General features: G+C 46.5%; 1 protein-coding gene across 1 annotated transcript in view; it reads right to left on the bottom strand.

Annotated features, from left to right (window-relative positions):
• The window catches only part of NAMPT (nicotinamide phosphoribosyltransferase), a 41,920-nt gene continuing 20,875 nt past the window's right edge, over positions 1–21,045 (bottom strand). Inside the window, exons 4-11 of the mRNA XM_029077685.2 lie at positions 17,338–17,466; positions 15,606–15,764; positions 14,698–14,834; positions 12,579–12,804; positions 10,224–10,343; positions 5,215–5,355; positions 4,840–4,974; positions 1–2,838 (exon numbers count right to left, since the gene is read on the bottom strand). Coding sequence (XP_028933518.1) covers positions 2,725–2,838; positions 4,840–4,974; positions 5,215–5,355; positions 10,224–10,343; positions 12,579–12,804; positions 14,698–14,834; positions 15,606–15,764; positions 17,338–17,466 — 1,161 coding nt within the window. The 3' untranslated portion in view covers positions 1–2,724. The remainder of the gene's footprint in view (positions 2,839–4,839; positions 4,975–5,214; positions 5,356–10,223; positions 10,344–12,578; positions 12,805–14,697; positions 14,835–15,605; positions 15,765–17,337; positions 17,467–21,045) is intronic.

Raw genomic sequence — 21,045 nt, 5'->3', positions numbered from 1 at the left:
TTTCACTAACAGAACTAAATTTATTTCCATGTTCATTACAGATTTCATCGATGCAGAGTACATAGTAGGATCGCTTTAACACGTGACTAAGAAGAGTGGACATCCTCCACGGAACAGGTAAAGGAATGTAAAACTACAAAAACTCATTGAAACCGCAGTTCTGGATTTTGGCAAACGGAACGCTAAAACACCTTCCCAGTTGCTCCTCTGATCTTCCACGGTGGAGTTCTCTACAAAAAGAGTGCGTATCGATTTCCTGACGGTTCGTCTCGGGGAAAGAAATGAGGCGTCCTCACGAATGCCGTTTTACGCTAAGTACAGCTTACAAATAAATTAAGGTTCTCAACACAAAAACTCCCACCTCCTATTTCAATACAAATATCTGACTAGGTGACGGAATGGGAGGGGCCTAATTATTTCCACTAGCTACAAATCTAGAGATTTAAAGCCAACCCAAACATGCAGGTTGCTTCTGTTTGGAAGAATCAGGATATCGTAAGGGTCACGCACAGCAATAAGAGTTCAGTGTTAATCCCTCGGTGCCTGGGGTGGGAGCGCTGACAGGAGCTCACCGGCGGTCGGCACCGAGGCCCAGCTTGAAACTGGAGAAATGAAGGATTGCAGGAAAACCGTTATGTACATTGATGAGCAGCTTCAAGCATCCGGAGAAAGTCCAAACTAAACTCCGGTCTAGACTCGCCAACACCGATCGCTCCTGGAATTTGGGGTACACAGACGATAAGAGGGCATTCGCAGCATATTCCCAGTGGTTGAATCAAATACAAAAATATCCGTTGTGGGTAGTCGATAGCTATCAAAATCGTTAGTGGCACACAATAAATGCAGCTTTTTTTCTTTCCTTGAACCAAGGAACCTGACAAAACCCCTTGGCGCACCGAGTGGAAAAATACAAGCTCTTCTCTCCCCTAAAGAATCTTTCCAGAATTGCTTTTGCGAACTAACTTGAAAACCAAAGTGTTTCCTGGCCCAGAGTGACGCGGTGGGGAAGCCGTCCTCGGGGATGGGCGGCTAGTGGCCGTCTGCGGCCATCTCCGAAGCCACCTGCGATTCGGCGTCCGGGATCGCCAGGAGAGGCGGAGAAGCACGTTCTTTCCCAGTGCTTGGAACAGCTATTAACACCGAACCGCCCCTCTCGGGGTCGCCCGCCGCCTCCGCCGGCTCGGCTCTGTCCGAGAGCTGTGTTTTTATGGCTTTTTGGTTTTAGACCCTTCTCACGGCGACGGTTGATTTTTTCGTCTAGGATCCTCTCCAGCCCAGCCTCCCAGGCCCAGCTCCTTAAGGGAGTTCACCGAACATCAGAAGGGCCGTTCCCGATAGGGAAAGAGTTCAGAACGGGCAAGAGTCTTCCCGGCCTGAGGCTTGGGGACCACCCGCCCGGCCTCCTCTTCCTCCGGAGAGCAGCCTCTGGACGCGACAGGACCAGGCCGGGACTTGGCAGAGCGTTATTCAATTCGCGGCCGCCCCGTGCGGGCTCGGAACCACGCCCCGGGGCACCCGTTGAGCCCAGACCGGGCCCCGGCTCCGGTCGGTCACGCTCTCCATCGGCCGGCCCTGGCCCCCCGTCGTCCAGATCCAGAAGTTTGCATGGGTCACTACTTTCTACAATGTTTTTGTTGGTTTTTTCTTTAAAGGAAAAAAAAAAGTTCAATTCCAGTTTGACAAGAAAAAAAGACCTGATGGATAAGAAAGTAAAAATCAAAATAAAATGAAGTGCACTACCCAGTCCAATATTTCATGGCAGTCATGTCGTCTCTAGAATATGAAAAATAAGCCCAGAAGTGTCATTACTTTAAAATACACCACTTCCACATCTGTCAATATTTTACAGGTATGTATATATATATATACACATATATATATATCCTACATGGAAGAGGCGTTCTCTTAAAAACATTATCTCTTCGAAATCTTGAGGTGCATATTAGAGTCATAGGCAATAGCCGGCACCATTCGCAGTATGGACTCCTTTCCGATTTGGCATTTTGCGGGTCTCTACCTCACACCGTGCCCGAGGCGCTGACTGGTGTGACCCGCGACCCGGGTCCTGAGCGCTCCACAAGAACCATCGTGTTCTCTAATGCGGAAATAACACGAGTACCACGTGGGACTGTGAGGTCAGTGTTTCAAACGGGACAGTGACACCAACAACTTGGTTAAGGCCATGTTTTATTTGCTGATTAATGGACAAAAGGCAATGAATTTTCTCTTCAAGTATTTTCTTGAAACTGTGCTCGTAAAAATCATGAAAAGTTGGAAATACCGTTAAATCACTGAAACCTTAAATATATTTTACACAATCTCGTTTGTACAAAAATACAAGTTAAATATAAACATAAAGCAATCATGATCATTGTATGTAAATCCACTTTATGTGATATTCTGTTATATATAAAAAAGTTTCTCAGCTGTGTTATCTGTGAAAAGATCAATACCAGATTGAATCGCTAGCTATTGGCAAAGGGCCCTAAAAAGCGCTGAATCCTTTTCCCCAGTTAAGTGTCCTCTCCCAACTTTCCATCTTCTAAACACTGGCAAAAAAATAGGGCAGTATATAGGGCATAAACCAACAAATAATTTGGCTGTACTGCATCGTCCAACACAAAAACCACACAGCTCTGTACAATATACCATTAGCTAGGCCTTCCACCCTCACATATGCCCCCCAACCCCCACCCCTCCGGCCCCCCTAGAGGAGCCTGGAGGCTAATGGGGGCCGGGGTCCAGCTCGTGGTCTTTCAGCTGGGCGTTTCTCCTCACTTGGTCAAACGAGTAGCACTCCGTCACCTTGCCGTTCCTGAAGACGGTATGGAGGAGGTCCTGCAGGCGAGAGAACCGAGGCGGGTCACCCTTTTCCGCATTTCGGCGGGCCTTGGAATCTTCCTCTCAGAGCCCCCCCATCCCCGAAGGCAGGGACCGTGTCTGACTCCCTCCTGGGATTCTCTCCCAGAGCTTAATAAAGCACAGCATGGCCCGGTGGAGAGAGCACGGGCCCGGGAGCCACAAGTCAGACGATCGTATTTATTGGGCGCATGGAGTGTGCGGAGCACTCTTCTAAACGCTTGGGAGAGGGCGATATAACAACACACAGCCACGTTCCCGGCCCACGACGACCTTACGGTCTACAGGACTTAGGTGCTAGTCCGGCTTCACCATTTGTCTGCTGCCTAACCGTGGGCAAGTCACTTCACTTCTCTGGGCCTCATCTGTCAAATGGGGATGACGACTGTGAGCCCCACATGGGACAATCTGATTACCTTGTATCTACCCCAGCGCTTAGAAGAGTGCTTGGCACGTAATAAGCGCTTAACAAATACCATTATTATTGCATAAGATCCTAGTGAGCAGAGACTATATCTTCTAACTCTGTCATCCTGTAATTTCCCAAGGCTTAGAGTGGCGCTCACAGTAAGCTCTCAATAAATCTACCACTGACTGACTGACATTATGCCCTTTTGATATACAAGTGGAAAATGTGGCAGAACCCCAAGGCCCAGAGACAGAAACACTGAGGCACACAGCTGTTTTTCAGCTTTTCGCCATCTCTTGCCAACACCCCACAATGCCGGCTACAATATGCAAAGTATGGTTTTAGGGCTTGAGGTAAATTCTGACATGCTTTTTTCCCCTCAAGAAAGCATACCCATTCACCCCCCGCCCCCCTCCCATATACACATATACACCCCTTGCCCCCTCCATCCCCCAATCTGACAAAGGGCAGATCCCGGGACGACCCATCGGGCTAGCGGAAACACCCTCTCCAGGGTGCAAAGTCTCCACGTGCCCAGGTGTGCCCTACCTGGCAACTTCTTCTGTCTGTGCCCTTAGGTGGCGGAGGGGCAGTGAAAGCCTGGGCCTCAGCCTCAACTCCCTCAGCTAGAGGCCTGCGACTCTGAGGAGATCCCAATCTGCCTCCTCAAGCACCCCCCCCCGAATTCTTTCAAGCTTCCATACCCTGGAAGGATTTTCAACAGCGGACTGGACAGGGCGTGTGCTAAGAAGAACTCAGGCTCTCACTGAAGAGGTCCCAGCTGTCTCTCAGGGATACCAATCAATTATATTTATTGAGCGCTTACTGGGTTCAGGGCACTCTATCATGTGTTCACCCATTTTCATTCTTTCAATCTCCCAGAAAAGGCCACAGGAGAATTCCCCAGACCAACATCCTTCCCTCTGGCCAGCCGAAAGGCTCCCTTCTTACAGCCTTGGCCCGAACACGACCCTGAAACTAAATCCACTTGCCAAGAGGTCACGTGATGTCCCGGAATGGAGCTGCCTGAGAAAGTGACCGTCTCTCATCTGCCTCTAAGTGCAATTCTATGTGATTTGTATCCATCGATTCTGACACTCTCCTGCCGATGTAACACCACCCACATCTTTGAACTGCTGGGCCTAAGGAATTCTAGACAGGGCCGTGGTTTCTCTGGGGGTCAGGTGGGCCGGACAATGGATGAGACATTTAGGAGAGCCAAGCTGCTGCTAAGTTGGAGGGGCCCAGACCCAGCAGGGGAAAGGAGCAAAGGGATGGGAGGGGGGAAGGGGAAAAGGGGAAGAGGGAGAGGAGGAGGAGGAAATCACGGTGGTGGGAGCAGCTAGTCCAGAACAAAGACAAGAGCCAGAGAGTGGGAGGGAGAGAGAGAAAACAAAGTGATGAAAACTATTTGAAAACCGGATATTTCCATTAATGTGGGTCACCTTTAATTCCTAATACATCTCACCTTGCTTTATTCTGGCAAGGAGCCCTAAATATCCCTACACAGAATCTTCACGTAAACTGAATGGAAACACGGGCACAGAAAATCATCCCACATGAATACATACATGTCCACATTCCTCGAGGTCTCCCTTTCCTTCTTCGAGCGTGACAAAGTTCCCATTGGGGGTCCGATGTAGAGACAAACGACCTTTCTTTGACCTTTTGTTTGGATCGGCGACAGGATCCTTGAAGACATTAATCTGGAATTCAAAGGGAGCTTGGCTCATTACTCAGCAGGAAAAGGACAGAAACCAATTAATCAACGGTATTTACTATGTACAGAGCACTGGACTAAGCCCTTGGGAGAGTACGATCCAACAGAATTGGTAGACACGTTCTCTGCCCACAAGGAGCTTTCAGTAGAGAGGGGGAGAAGCATGGCGGGGTGGGACCGTTCCAGATTTCGGCCCTCCGTGGGGGACAAATCCCGCCGGACTTACCCCGAGTCCATTAGTCACGACGTAGCTACATTTGAAGGAGCAATTCAAGAGATCCCGCGTCAACTTCTGCAGCAGAGCTCCACCGGACCCAAAGGAGATATTCTCAATACTCCACTTCTTCTTCTTCATGCCTTCGACAACCTGAGGGGAAAGGAAGGGAATTGGAGTGGTGGTAAGAAGCGAGGAATTAATAATAATAATAATAATAATGATGGCATTTGTTAAGCACTTTCTATGTGTGAAGCACTGTTCTAAACGCTGGGGGGGATACAAGGTGATCAGGTTGTCCCACGTGGGACTCACAGTCCTAATCCCCATTTTACAGATGCGGTAACTGAGGCACAGAGAAGTTCAGTGACTTGCCCAAAGTCACACAGCTGACAAGTGCTGGAGCCGGGATTAGAACCCGTGACCTCTGACTCCCAAGCGCGGGTTCTTTCCACTGAGCCACGCTGCTTCTCTAAATTACTGATAAAGGGACTTTGGTAAACAGTGGGAAGCAGCATGGCCTAGAGGAAAGAGAACCTAGGGTTCAAATCCTTGCTCCGCCACTTATCTGCCATGTGGCTTGAGCAAGCTACTTCACTTCTCTGTGCCTCAGTTACCTCAATTGCAAAATAGGGATGAAGATTGTGAGCCCTGTGTGGGACAGGGACTATGTCCAACCCAATCTGTTTGTCTCCACCCCAGTGCTCAGTACGGTGCCTGGCACATAGTAAGTGCTTAACAAACACTAATATTATTATTATTATTATATTCTTGTCTCATCTCGTGCTGCCCAGTCATTTCCGACCCATAGTGACTCCATGGACACCCCTCTCCCTCAGAACGCCCCACCTCCATCTGCGACCGTTCTGGTTGTGGATCCATAGAGTTTTCTACCCCAGTGCTTAGTTCAGGGCTGGGCACACAGCGGGAACTAAGCAAATACCATAAAAACAAACACACAGAGAGTTAACCACTCAGCAACAGCTGTGAAGAAATCTGAGTAGCCACTGCGAGAGCACAGGTCAGGCGGTGGACTGTGGAAGCCACAGAATGTCTCCAAGAGAAGAATCCTGCAAATAGTTCAGAAACAGGGCCTGCTCTGTCCGTAAGGTCAGTAGTCCAGGACCTTTGGGAAGTGTCCCGGAACGGCTGGGCACCAGCAGCCCTCTCGTGAGCCAGCGTAAGCATGGATCATTCCTCCGAGTGGACTTCCCAGATTAAGTCCTCTTTTCCCTTACTCCGTCTCCCTCTCGTTTTGACATTTTTCCCTTTCCCTTCCGCGTGTCGCCTATGTATTTGGATCCGTGTCCTCTATGCACTTGATGAGTCACCCCGCCTTCAGCCCCCCAAGCAATTAGGTACTTGGCCGTAACTGATTTATGAATTTATTCGAGACCGTGAGCTTCTTGCGGGCAGGGAATGTACAGTGCTCTTCACACAATAAGTAGTCAATAAATACCAAAGATTGACTGATTCAAAGAATAAGTACCCAGCTGCCCTGCTGTTGCTCAGTGTGGACAGAGCCAGGAAGCCTGGGCAATTCCCTTGCGTCTTTAAACAGTTTTTTTTTTGGGGGGGGGGGGTGTTTGGTATTTGTTAAGTGCTTACTATTAAGCGCTTGGGAGAGCAATATAGCAACAAACGGATACATTCCTGCCCACAGCGATCTTGCAGTCTAGAGGGACTGCTGCGGACACTCTGGCCATCAAAGGGTCCTGTCTGCTGGAAACCTCTCCATGCGCTCTGTTGCCTCCTTCCCCTCCTACTTGCCCGTTGCCCTCTGTGCCCCAGCGGGGACCCAGCCGGTTGGGATGAGAGAGCGCAAACTGCCCCTGTGCAAACCACTATGACCGATTCCTTCACTCAATGGCTTTTTTGAGCGCTTCCTGCTGGCGGAGCATCATCATCATCCATTTTATTTCTTGAGCGCTGACCGTGTGCGAGCACTGTACTGAATGCCTGGGAGAGTGCAGTTCATTCATTCAGTCATATTTAGTGAGCGCGTACTGTGCGCGAATGCACGATGTGCACAGTGCAACAGAGATGGCATGTCCCCAGCCCACATCGAGCTTACAGTGTAGGGGGGATTCCACCGTGCAGGTGCTCGGCCGAGGCTCATTCATTGCACTCAAGGGAGGACTCCCTCCTCACCTGGATTTTTACTTTCTTCGACGACCACCTGTTTAGGTCGGCTGGCTCGCAAGCACAGGGGGGTCTCTGGCGACTGAAGTAGCTGGGGAAAGACTGCCCCAAGGGATCGCTCGCTTCCCCAATCCAAGGGGAACAGAAGCGGCGTGGCCTAGTGGAAAGAGCCCGGGCCTGGGAGTCGGAGAGCTCATCTGCTTAGACTTGGCTTGCCCATTTAAAATGCTCACTCATTTTCACACAAAAAAGCTGCATTGCGCAATTGAAGGGAAAAGTTGCTAACTGCTACATTATCAGGTTACTAAGGTGGCCTTGTAACAATTATAGGGAGTGTGAAGGAAAGTCACTGAGTTCTCACAGTGACTGTCAAATTGAACAGTTACTTGAGAAACAGATAACCCACAAGCAACATCATGGAACTCAAAGAACCACTTGCTTTGGTTGAATCCCCGCCACCTTTCTGCTCTCTTTGCAGAAAGGTTAAAAAGTTCTCCCAAATTTCCGTATCCCCCACCCGAGTCCCCCAAGACTTGAGGAGGGGTGGTGACGGCAACCCTCCTCCTCCTCCTCCTCCTGGCCTGGGACAAAAGGTGGAGGTGACCGCACAGCTCCCGTCCCTTTCCAGGTGCAAGAGGCAGAGCCCACCCGCTGCCCAACCTGCCCAAAAAACTACAGCGATGAGACGCTCTGCCCTCTCAGGGCCGACTCCCAGCAGTGAAGCGGGCTCCTACGGCCACTGACCCCCGAGCCAGCCGAGCCACGCAGGCTTCCTTGAAATCGGGAGATCCCGCGCCCAAGAGATTCACTGCAGTCTAGACCCGCAGCGACCCTTGCTGTGACTTGCTTTCATTTGCAGTTTTCACGTTAACTGTTCTTTCATGTATTATTCAGCAAAATGATCAATCAACAGTTGCGTTTTCCCCGAAGGCCCTCTTGGTTTCTATGAAGGGCTGGGCGATCGATGCGTTTTCTGGAGAACTGGAGAGGAAGAGGGAGAAAGAATGCCCGCCCACGACCATCCTTGGTGGTTTGGAAACATAACACTTGAAACCCAAATAGCTCGGCTGGGGTGGGGTACCGCAAACACCTGGGGCTTTACAAGGGCAATTCGAGAACGTGGCAGGGCTTCAAAAGTGTGGGCTCACTCACTCAATCAGTGGTACTTACTGAGCGCTTACTGGGTGCAGAGCACTGTACTGGGAGAGTGCAATATGACGGAGTCGGTAGACACATTCCCTGATCCACAATGACCTTACATAAAATCTTCAGGGGGAGAGAGACATTTATATAAATAAATTAGGTGCCCAGAGCCCAGTGGCTCTGTTGGAACTGAGCCAGAACCTATTTTAAAACAAAGTCAGGTGGCAAGTTGACTTTCTCCCATGATAATTTTGACTGGGACTAGTCCCGTTCCATGCAAGTTGCTTTCGAAATTCACTCAGCCTGGCTCCGCCATTTGTCTGCTACGTGACCCTGGGCCAGTCACTTCACTTCTCTGGGTCTCACTGTCTTGCTGAGGCTTCGTTAACTACGAACACTTCCTTCCCCTTCTAGGCAGTAAGCTCACTGTGGGCAAGGAATGTGTCTGTTTATTATTATATTGTATTCTCCCAAGCGCTCAGTAAAGTGCTCTGCAAACAGTATATGTTCAATATGTACAACTGAATGAATGAATTTATTTATAGTACTTGCTAAATGCTTACTATGAGCCAGGGACTGTAGATACGAGATATTCAGGTTAGACACAGTCCCTGTGGCATATGGGGCTCACAGTCAGAGGGTCGAGGAGTTAATCGCTGTTTTACACATGAGGTAATTGAGGCACAGAGAAGATAAGAGACTTGCCCAAAGTTGTGGGCATGCCATAGCAAGCATGTGGCAGAGAGAGGCTTTGACGCCAGATCCTCTGACATCCAGGAGCATGCTCATTCTACAAAGCCAGGCTGCTTCCCTGGACACCTCCTTCTTGATGATATTGACACCAGACTACTTGTTTTGTTTTGTCTCCCCAATTTAGACTGTGAACCCATTGTTGGACAGGGATTATCTCCATCTGTTGCGAATTGTACATTCCAAGCTTTTAGTACAGTGCTCTGCACATAGTAAGCGCTCAATAAATAACACTGAATAATAATAATATTGGTATTTGTTAACTATCATAGAAAAGGCAACTTTTAACTATGTGCAGAGCACTGTTCTAAGCGCTGGGATAGATACAGGGTAATCAGGTTGTCCCATGTGAGGCTCACGGTTAATCCCCATTTTACAGATGAGGTAACTGGGGCACAGAGAAGTTAAGTGACTTGCCCACAGTCATACAGCTGACAAGTGGCAAAGCCAGGAGTCAAACCTATGACCTCTGACTCCGAAGCAGAGGCTCTTTCCACTGAACCACGCTGCTTCTCTAATGAGGCAAAGAAAAGTGAAGTGACTTGCTCAAAGTCACCCAGCAGATAAATGGCAGAGCTGGGATTAGAACCCAGGTCCTCCCAGGCCCATGCTCTTTCCAATAGGCCACACTGTTTCTCTCCTTTAGACTTTGTGCCCCGAGTGGAATTGTGCCGGATCTGATTTTCCTCAGGACGCAGTACAGTGCTTGGCACAGAAAAAGCACTTAATGATGATAATAATCGTGGAACTTATTATTATTGTCAACCTTGGCCTCCTCTGCAGGAAGAGGGCACTAGTGGTAATAACTATAATAACTATGATATTTGTTAAGTGCTTACTGTGTGCCAGGCACTGTGGTTTCAGGACATATAGCCCTCCTAGCCCAGCCCTGCCTGGGAATGGTTTGTCATCTGGGATTCACAGCAGTGACACGTGGGCCTAGACGAGGTTGCTGGTTTTGCTATGAAGGGAAACAAAATGCTTACCTCTTGTAGGGTGTTGATATCTACTCCATCTCCCTGAATAACTCTGAGATAAGGTGGCAGTAACTTGTAGCCTTTCGAGTTTTCCACAACAGGAAACTTTTTACCTAAGATTTCCAAAACCTATAGGGGAGAAAAACCAAATCCAAAGTAACTAAGATGTTCAAAGATGCAGGGAATGAGATTCTGTGATGGGCAACCTTGCAGAGCCCGGCATAAAATCTGTATAGGCTAACTAGGGATTCCGTTCTTCCCTCACATACTCTCAACCCCCAATCACACTATTTTTCCCAGAGAAACTCATGGGATTCAGGCAAAAAAATGCAGTTTTCCCTATTTGTCGTGGACGGCTGTTATGGGGATAAAGGGGGAACCTGTACACACCCAAGTCAAATCTACGCACATAAACGAATGAATCCACCTCTAGCCCTAGATTTCCGTTGGCTTCTCCATTCACGTGAAGCCTCCCCAATTACAAGGAGGTAATAAGATTTTTCTAAAGTTGCCTTTTCTATGATAGAGCCACAGAGATACTTTTTTTTTAAATCAAAATGACACCTAGTCAAATAGCCCCCCTTTTTGATTCCCTCTCAAGCTGACCTATGGGTTTGAAGAAAATGCTATCGACTGAGAGATTCTGTTACAAAGTGCCATCCCTTTTACAGTTCATGCCCGTGGCGGCCTTGTTGCATTTACAACTCACAATGCCTGGCACTGTTTTAGTTTCTTCCTCCTTGTTTTGCTGTTTTCTCATTTCTGATTACTGAACGCCTGTTCTGTTGCTCTCTCCCAACTGCCCACGGTTATGCCATATCATGTGAGGTTTTGCTTCCCTGTGCTGTCAAATGTTTCTTTTGTCCACTCTGTTTACAATTTCCCCACTTCAGGTCACCACAGAGCAAGTGACTGGGCATTTGGCTGTAGAATCCACCCCGTCTTAGCCAGGAAAGGTGTGCTGTGATGAGCACTGCTACTGTGATGAGCGAGTGGTCTGACTGTACTTCCAGACCTTACTGTCCAAAATCCTGTCTTTTTTTTTTAAGGTACCGATTAAGTGTTTACTTCGTGGCAGGCGCTGAACTAAACCCTGGGGTAGATATAAGGTAATCAGATTGGACACAGTCCCTGTCCCACATGGAGCTCACTCTCACAGTCTTAATGTCCATTTTACAGATGAGGAAACTGGGGCAAAGAGAAATGACTTGCTCAAGATCAACCATCAGATGTGGAGAAGCCACTAGAAGCCAGCTGAGGCAATCAGGCAAGAGCCGGATAAGGGAAATGAGGTCAAATTAAAAAATAAATAAAAACAGCCCCTCCCCAGTCCATTTGGTCTAGGTTCACTTGCCAATTTTCTTTATGGTCACCCTTTTGGGAAACCTAATCTGGTCACTGACACCATCTTATGCTTTTATGAGAGAAATTGTGGTTTCTGAAAAGAGGTCTTAATGCTTCTCCAGGTTTTTATAGTCTGTTAGAGTACACAGAAAAGATCAGGTGCAATGCCAACGGGCTTTATTTAGAAGATGGAACATTATTTAAATAACTTAAAAAAGCCGGAAAGAAATATGATGCTGAACAACCAACTGTGAGCATTTCACACTGACCTTATACTGCAAGCTCCTTGGGGGCAGAGTCTGGGTTCTTTACCTCCTGCTCTACTCTCCCAAGCACTTGGTATTTATAATAATAATAATGGTATTTGTTGAGCGCTTAGTTATGTTCCAAGCACCGTTCTAAGCGCTGGGGTAGATCAAGGTTATCAGGTTGTCCAAGGTGGGGCTCACATTTTTGATCCCCATTTTACAGATCAGGTAACTGAGGCACTGAGAAGTTAAGTGTCTTGCCCATGGACACAAAGCTGACGAGTGGCGGAGCTGGGATTAGATCCTACGACCTCTGACTCCCAAGCCCGGGCTTTTGTCACTAAGCCACGCTGTTCCTCTGGTAGACTGCTACACACGTGGGAGAGCTGAGAAGCAGAGTGGTCTAGTGGAAAGAACCCTGGCCTGGGAGTCAGAAGGACCTGGGTTCTAAACCCAGCTCTACCACTTTTCTGCTGTGTGACTTGAGCAAGTCACCCCACTTCTCTGGCCTCAATTACCTTATCCGTAAAATGAAGATTAAGGCTGTGAGTCCCGTGTGGGGCACGGACTGTGTCCCACCTGATTAGCTTGTACCTACCCCAGCGCTTAATACAGTGCCTGGCTTAACAAATACCACTAAAAGTTTGGGGGACGGGGGGGTTGCATTCACTTAAATGCTTCTGATTAACAGTAAAGAAATCTCCATACATGAAATTTTTTCCAAATATAGTACATAGGAATTTTAGATTAATTAGAATAATAGAAAAGTTACCTTTAATACCGTGTCAAGAGGATTTCCCGAATCTGGTCTAATTATCAGTGGCGCCGCTGCATTTCTGCATACAATTAAGTGCCTTAGGTCTTCACCCCAGATTTTTTCACATGCATTATAAATGTCATAACTATCGCTGACCACAGACACCGGGACTGATGAAAATTGTGTTACTATATGTTCGAAGGCATCCTTTTCATGATCTTTACCCCAAGCCGTTATAGTACTAGAAAGCAACAGAGTAAGAGAGTGGGGGGTGAATATATATATAGTCTACTTGAGATTTCCTGAAGCAGATGTAAAGCGAACCTCTTAAGCACCCTCCGGCCCATGACTTATTCCTGCCTCTCTCAGCTGGCCCGGGGCTCAGAATAGCCTCCTTCCTTCTTTCCTTTCAGCCTCACCAGGTCCCCATCACTCACTACCTCCTCTGGAATGAATGGTTGAGTTCCAGTTGAGTGGGTAGCTATCAAAAAGATACCAGTTCAAACGTCTCACATTCTGAAAGGTATATTTTGTTCTGTGGCTAAGATGGGGGTAAACTCACACAACTCTTGCTAAATTCTCCTCTATTTCCTCTTTCAACAAAAGGCTAAATAAAGCTCACTAAATCTGAAATTCCGGAAGCTTCATCCCAGGTTAAGCACTGTTTATCAGTCTCCCCGAAGAGGAGGAACGAGAATGTAAATTTTAAAACCTTATTTGTGCTGACTAGAAAATGACTTCCAGTCATTGTGTCAGTAATTGTTGATGAGGTGAAATGAACTATGGCTTTTCTTTGTTCAAGACCATTTTCACAAGCTGGGTGGTTCACAACGCTTTTTTTAAAATCAGAATTAGGGGGAAGATTGCATTGATGGTGTTTACAGTAATAAACAACCTTTCTGCACAATGGAAAATGTTTACCAAATAAGAAGGACCAAAGGGTGGTTATTAAGATCTTTATGAAATCTTCATGTAAAATAAAAATTGATGCTCTCTGCCAACATCAGTGTTCCAGTCTATATAAGATGACTGATGAGAAGGGGTTTTTTTCGACCTTAGGAAGTCAAGTTGTCTTTAAAATCTTGAAAGGACAGCTAGAAAAATCAACTCTACATTCTTGGGTAGCCATGAACTTTGCCAAGCAATAAAATACACAGGCATCAAGGCCAGTTTCAGTCTTCTTTCATTTGCCTGCCTTTTCCCCATGATTTGAGCGCTTTTAGTTGCAGTTTTCTTCAAGAACAAACCCCCAAAGCTGAAACATTAAACATCAAACATTACTAGGATCCCTGGGATTATGTCAGATTTATTTTAGCAGCCTTCTCTTTATACAGAAAACTATTTGTGATGGATAATAGTAGCTAATTTCCTCACCAAAGTGGAAAAAACCAAACAAAACAAAACTATTGCAGAAGACTTCTCTTTCTGCTGTCATACTAATGCTTTGGCTTTAAGAGATACAGTCAGTTCTCTTTTAACCCAGGTTGATGACCGTGCATTAAGTAAACTAGCATTTTGATACTCAAGCTCTGCGTGAATGCCCACGAGTTAGCTCTGACACTTTTCTGCTATGTGACCTTGGGCAAGTCACTTCACTGGGTCTCAGTTATCTCATCTGTAAAATGGGGGTGAAGACTGTGGGCTCCATGTGGGATATGGACAGTGTCCACTCTGATTACCTTGTTTCTACTCCAGCGCTTAGTACAGTGCCTGGCACATGGTAAGTGCTTACCAAATTCCATAAATTAAAAACAAAACCCGGTCTTTTCTGAACTCTTGCCACATTCCCCCTGGATAGATGCACATTTCAGAGGCCGTTCCCTCATTCTTCGACAAGAATCTACCCAATACCCGCCGTGAAAGCACGGTTAGGAAGGATCTGATTCCATCCCGTATATCTGACTTATACACCTCACGATAGAAGAAACATTCTCCTGTGACTTCTCAAGCTGCTGCGATACCATCCTGGAGACCAGTCTCACTTAAGAAACATGGAAAAGATGACGCCGGCTATCAGGAATGGCCCCCGACAGCAATGGTTGCTGACACGGAAGGTCTGAGGATATGGTAAGACACTGGGCCGTGTGCTTGGGTCAATTATTTTAAAAGGAAGAGAAAATAGAAGGCATTTTACCTGTGCTCCGCAGCGGGAATGGAATACCCAGGGACGGGGTCTTTTGTCCCGTAGTATTTTTTAATTAAAGCGATTCCTGCTACTGTGTCAGTTCCTTTGAAATTAACCAAATGGGCAGAAGCTCCAATTCCAGCAGTCTGCGAAAACAGACGAAGACATCCGAGGTACATTACAGATCCCCTGCTTTAGCTGGGACACTAGGAGACAAGTGATTACTTAGGCGAGAGAACAGGGTCTTTGAATAGGCATGAGGCCAGTATCCCCAAGTTGTGTTACAGATCCATTTCTTTAAGGAACAAGATTCAATTACAGTGCATGCGTTCCTTTTATTTTCCACTCTCAAGCTGCCCTGATGGGAGTCGCTGATTTTAAAATGTCACTTAGTAGCAGGCAAAACATGGTATTCTAATTTCCCCGGGTGAGTACACACACCCTTTGCCCGCTCCCACTCTGCACTTCCTCCCCATCCCAGATAGAATGGATTCCATGATCTCCCACAACCGACGGTCTGAAACCCGTATATTAGAAGGGCAGACTCGTTCTTCCACATTCTAATCTTCGATCTACCCAAGCTCAATCCTCTGTGTCAACTGTGCAGATAGCAGTGTACCCCTGTAGCATTTTGAACCTCCCTGCAATCCCACAGGGCTTACATACATAATCTTACACTCTACTTCCCTTATTATAATGTCCACCTCTCCCCATAGGCTCTTTGTGGGCATGGATCACATCTATCAACTCTCTCCTGTCCTGTACTTCCCCAAGTGTTTAGTATCAATCAATCAATAGTAGTATTTATTGAGCTTTATTAGCACATGGTAAGCACTCAGTAAATACCACCGCTTGACAGATCGATATACTACTTTAGAGGTGGTTCTCCGTATGTGAGATTATGGTGGATGACTTACCTCTTGGGAGGAAACACCTCGGTAACCAAAATCATGCAGCTTGTATTCCAGACCTTCCAAACTACCAGAAGTCTCCAGCAAATACTTGGCCAAAATTTTCTTCTGCTCCCTGGAATTTGTGGCCACCGTGATTGGGTACCAGGATTGAACAAGTATTGTCTGGGTATTTAGAAAACACACACAGCCATGCTTATTAATACCGGAGACTGTCACTCCCCTAGCACCAGCTCCCTCACTAAACCTCAATCTCATCTATCTCACTGTCGACTCACCTCCGCCTCCGATCTTATATGATTTATTTACTAAGTTCTTACAGTGTGCCAGGCACAATACTAAGCACTGGGGTAGACAGAAGCTAGTCAGTCCCTCATGGGATTCACAGTCTTAATCCTCATTACAGAGGAGGTAGCAAGCACAGAAAAGTGAAGTGACTTGCCCAAATTCACCCTGCAGACAGGTGGCAGAACCGGGATTAGAACTCATGTCCTTCTGACTCCCAGGCCTGAGCTCTATCCACTAGACCACACTACCCTTTTCCCATGTCCTCTGCCTCCATATATGCCAGACCACCATCTCACCCCACCTTCGAAGCCTTGGGTCCCATCTCCTCCAGGAGGCCTTCCCTGATTAAGCCCTCTTTTCCCGACTCCCCTCCCTTTAACGTCATCTACATACTTGGAACTGTACCCTTTGGGCATTTAGTATTCTCCCCATCTTCATCCCCACAGCACTTATGGGCATATCTTTAAATTACTTGATATATTAATATGTTTTCCCCTCTAGGCTGCAATTTCCTCTTGGGCAGGGAATCCATCTACCAGCTCTGTTGGACTTTACCCTTCCAAATGCTTAGTAGGATGCCCTGTGCACAGTAAGTGCTCAATAAATAACGCTGATGGATGAATCTCCAGGAAGGAATGTGGTGCAGATTAGAAATCTTCCATTGTTATGAATGCAGAAAGTTGGTTTTAGCTGCAACAGCACTAAAATGAAAAGGGGAGAGACTGACCTGGAATTCCAGCCTTATCATTTAACCTTGTGATAAAGGCACAATGAAGTCAATGACTCTAATGCAGCCAGGACAGGGTAAACACTCCAATTCTTGTCCCAGGCTATTTGTAAAATCCCTGGGCCCAAATCTGATTAGGAAGGACACTGGGGATTGCAGTCCTCAGAACCTGGAACAGTTCCAACATCAATGGTACCACCGCAAATGTGATCATGGAAATTTTCATCCCATCTGAAGCTGCCATGATATTACAACTAACGCTCTGATGTCTGTGGGCTGGCCTCTGATTTGGCTTAACCCTCTCCAAAGATGAACAGTTCATCCTAATCCATATGGTGCCTTTCTGATCCCTCCCAAAGAAGCAGCAGCATGGCTCAGTGGAAAGAGCCTGGGCTTGGGAGTCAGAGGTCATGGGTTTGAATCCCGGCTCTGCCACTCGTCAGCTGTGTGACTGAGGGCAAGTCACTTAACTTCTTTGTGCCTCAGTTACCTCATTTGTAAAATGAGGATTAACTGTGAGCCTCACATGGGACAACCTGATTACCCTATATCTACCCCAGCGCTTAGAACAGTGCTCTGCACATAGTAAGCGCTTAACAAATACCAACATTATTATGATTATTATTACTATTGTTAAGCACACGTTCCCAAAAGTTACTCTTAGAGTGGCCCATCCACAAAATTCGCCCGGAAGAGAAACGTGAAAACCAAACCGAAGCTCACCTCGATCCAATTTGTCAGCCAGTAGCACTCGGGATCCGTATTTTCCACCGTAAAAAGAACGTTTCCTCGAGGAATGACGGAGCCCTCGGGAACAGCCTTAACTTCGATAGGAAGATGTCCTTCGTACTTCTGTTGGGAGACAGCGTATCGAATATTGTCATTATGCTGATGAAATCCTTGTTCTTGGATCTGCACCTTTAATTGACCCCACCCTCAGCCCCACAGCACTTTTGTACATCTCCACAGTTTATATTAATGTCTGTCTCCCCCTCTACACTGTAAGCTCTTTATGGGCAGGGGAACATCTACCAACTATTACACTGTACTCTTCCAAGCACTTAGTACAGTGCTCTGCAGACAATAAGTGCTCAATATATGCGGCTGACTGATTGAAGTTCATCTTTGGGAACACAGTCAAGGGCTATACCTGTAGCTTGGTGCAGGAAAACCAAAGTAGCTGCTGCAAGAAAGAGATAAGAGGTGGTTGCTTGTGACTGTGGAGAATGACAGTCTTGCTGCCTTTCCCCTCCAGATTCCCAGATATCTGATCACCGAGAGCTCTCTCTCTCTCTCTCTCCCCCGTCTCAGCCCAAATACGAGAGTCGTCTCAACTGTGAGCTCGTTGTGGACAGGGAATGTGTCTACCAAGCATTCGGTGCAATGCTCTGCACACAGTAAGCATTCAGTAAGTGCTCTGCATTCAGTAAGCATTCATTATCATTGATGATTAAACAGGTTGGACACAGTTCCTGTCCCAGGTGGGGTTCACGATCTTAATCCCCATTTTACAGATGAGGTAACAGACACAGAGGAGTGGAGTGACTTGCCCGAGGACACCCGGCAGTCAGGTGGCAGATCCTGGATTAGAACCCAGGTCCTCTGACTCAAACCATGTTCTTTCCACTAAGCCACACAGCTTCTCCCACAGTTCTCTTACAGTCTTGCTCACCCTGGTCCCGTTCTCTCCGAAAATGGTGGCAGGAGGGAGACCCTCTAACCCTTCTCCCTCTAAGGGAGTCTCAGGCCCTGTGGCTGCAGACTCAGTCTCTGCCCTCTCCAACTCTTTTAATTGTTTTTCCTTTGCTGCTCCTGCCAAAATTATCTCTTTAGCCCAGCCTGGAAAGCCCCTCTAGAGTGTATGCTCGTTATGGGCAGGGAATGTATCTGCAAATTCTGTTGCATTGCATTCTCCCAAATGCTTAGTAAAGTGCTCTGCACCTAGCAAGCGCTTAACAAATATCGATATGATTGATGATGAGTCAGCTAGACTATGAAAGATTCTGAAGAAAACAACACAAATGAACAACTTTTTTTTAATGTTCCCTAATCCATTCTTTGGAACTCACAAGCAACTCCTCTAACTTTAGGAATAATAATTAAAAAAAGTCATTCATTCAGTAGTATTTATTGAGCGCATACTATGTGCAGAGCACTGTACTAAGCGCTTGGAGTGTACAATTCGGCAACAGAGACAATCCCTGCCCAATAATGGGCTCACAGTCTAAAGTCATGATCAGGTGGTTTATTTGTTAAAATAAACAAACTCAATTAAGTGGACCTCTCTCCCTTCCTTTAGGAGAGGGAAAGATCTTTCTTATCCCCAAATTCTCAAAAGAGTTCTTAACAATATGCACAAAAAACTAGGCTTCAGTGGACTTCATGATGTGAAGCTGACCACCCCCATCTATTGGCTGTGAAAAATAAGCAATACTACCCTGAGGGGAAAACATGCAATATTTAGTCTCACAAGGAAAAGGAGAGCCATATGAAAATAAGCACACTTATTGTGGATTTTTTAAAAGGGAAAATTTCTATGATTTTAAAAGGGTTTATTTTATTCAGTTTTTAATCTCCAAGGACGCTCTTTGCCTTAGATAACGTAGCCTAGTCCGAATCAACCGTAAGGTCTTCCTTGTGGACCAGTGCTAGTTTTCTTTTACTTGTAATGGTGTAGTATGGTGGAATTCTCTGGGGAAACAGAGGAATGGGTGTGGAGGGTGGGGCATCTGCTTTTAGTTTCTAGCTTGGCTGGGTGATGTAGGCAAATACAATCTCACTATGCCTTAGTTTACCTGCCCACAAAAGATAATGCTCTTTCTATTTGTTCTTCACATGGGTATATTAGGAGGATTAACAACAGAGGCTTAAGAACACAACTCAGTATTACTCAGAGGGCTCTGACGAGATGTATAATACCCATATAGTAGTAACAGCATTCATGAAATGCTTACTGTGTAGAGTACAGCTGGAAGCACTGGGAGAGACTACATGGGGGGGGGGGGTATTAGGCACTGTCCCTCTCCCTTGTGGAAGCTCACAATCTGAAGAACAATGGCGGTACTTGTTGGGAGAGCGGCCTTCCCAGACTGAGCTTCCCTTCTCCCTCTACTCCCTCTACCGCCCCCCCCTTCACCTCTCCGCAGCTTAACCCTCTTTTCCCCCCATCTCCCTTTGCTCCTCCCCCTCTCCCTTCCCATCCCCTCAGCACTGTACTCATCTGCTCAACTGTATATATTTACATTACCCTATTTATTTTGTTAATGAAATGTACATCGCCTTGATTCTATTTAGTTGCCATTGTTTTTACGAGATGTTCTTCCCCTTGACTCTTATTTATTGCCATTGTTCTTGTCTGTCCGTCTCCCCCAATTAGACTGTAAGCCCATCAGACAGCAGGGACTGTCTCTATCTATTGCCGACTTGTTCATTCCAAGTGCTTAGTACAGTACTCTGCACATAGTAAGTGCTCAATAAATACTATTGAATGAATGAATAGGAGATAATCGAGTTGGGCACAGCTCCTGTCCCACATGGGGCTCACACAGCGCTATCCTTCATGCTCAAAAATGGCACTGCAGGTGATGAGATCCTCACCACATGTGCTGCTGTGGCTGAAAGGACCATTATGTGAGACTTGCACTCTATTCCATATTGCCTATTCATAAAAGATGCTTTTTTTGCCACTTGTGACAGTTTTGTTCTAATTTATTTCTTGAAATCCCCATCATCTGTTCAAGGAAAGCAAACCCTCTCCTGAAAGCCACATGCTAGGCTGGTTTGCCTGCTGCCGTCTTCTGTTACACCTTCTTTCTTGAGACTGTGCTTCACTACGCCTGTAAAATGCTTTTTAGAGTTTTCTCCCTTGTGAGTGTCCCATTTCAGATTGCTGTATAACAGCCATTTTAAGTATCATGCTGCCATTCAGTTTCTTCTCCATGATGAGAACTGTGATGAGCACTGACTTGCTTTTCTATGGTATTTGATTTAAGAATTTATATGCCAGACACTGTAATGAGCCCTGGGGTAGATCCAGCTTGTTTTGATGTGTATATATCTAAAATTCTATTTATTTATATTGATGACCAGTTACTTGTTTTGATGTCTGTCCCCCCCTTCTAGACTGTAAGCCCCGTGTGGGCAGCGATTGTCTCTCTTTATTGTTGAATTGTACTTTCCAAACACACAGTACAGCACTCTGCACAGAGTAAGTGCTCAATAAATACAACTGAATGAATAAATGAATGAACCCAACTTAATCAGGTTGGACACAGCCTATGTCTACATAGGACTCATAGCCTTAAACCCCATTTTACGGAGTAGGTAACTGAGGCCCAAGGTCACACAGCAGACAAGTGGTAGAGTTGGGATTAGAACACAGGAAATGGTCAGTTGACTAATCAGATCCTCGGCCCTTCCTTGCTGTTACTG

This window comes from Ornithorhynchus anatinus, chromosome 13 (assembly GCF_004115215.2).
Source record: "Ornithorhynchus anatinus isolate Pmale09 chromosome 13, mOrnAna1.pri.v4, whole genome shotgun sequence".
Taxonomy (NCBI): domain Eukaryota; kingdom Metazoa; phylum Chordata; class Mammalia; order Monotremata; family Ornithorhynchidae; genus Ornithorhynchus; species Ornithorhynchus anatinus.
This window is presented reverse-complemented; position numbering and strand designations above follow the sequence as displayed.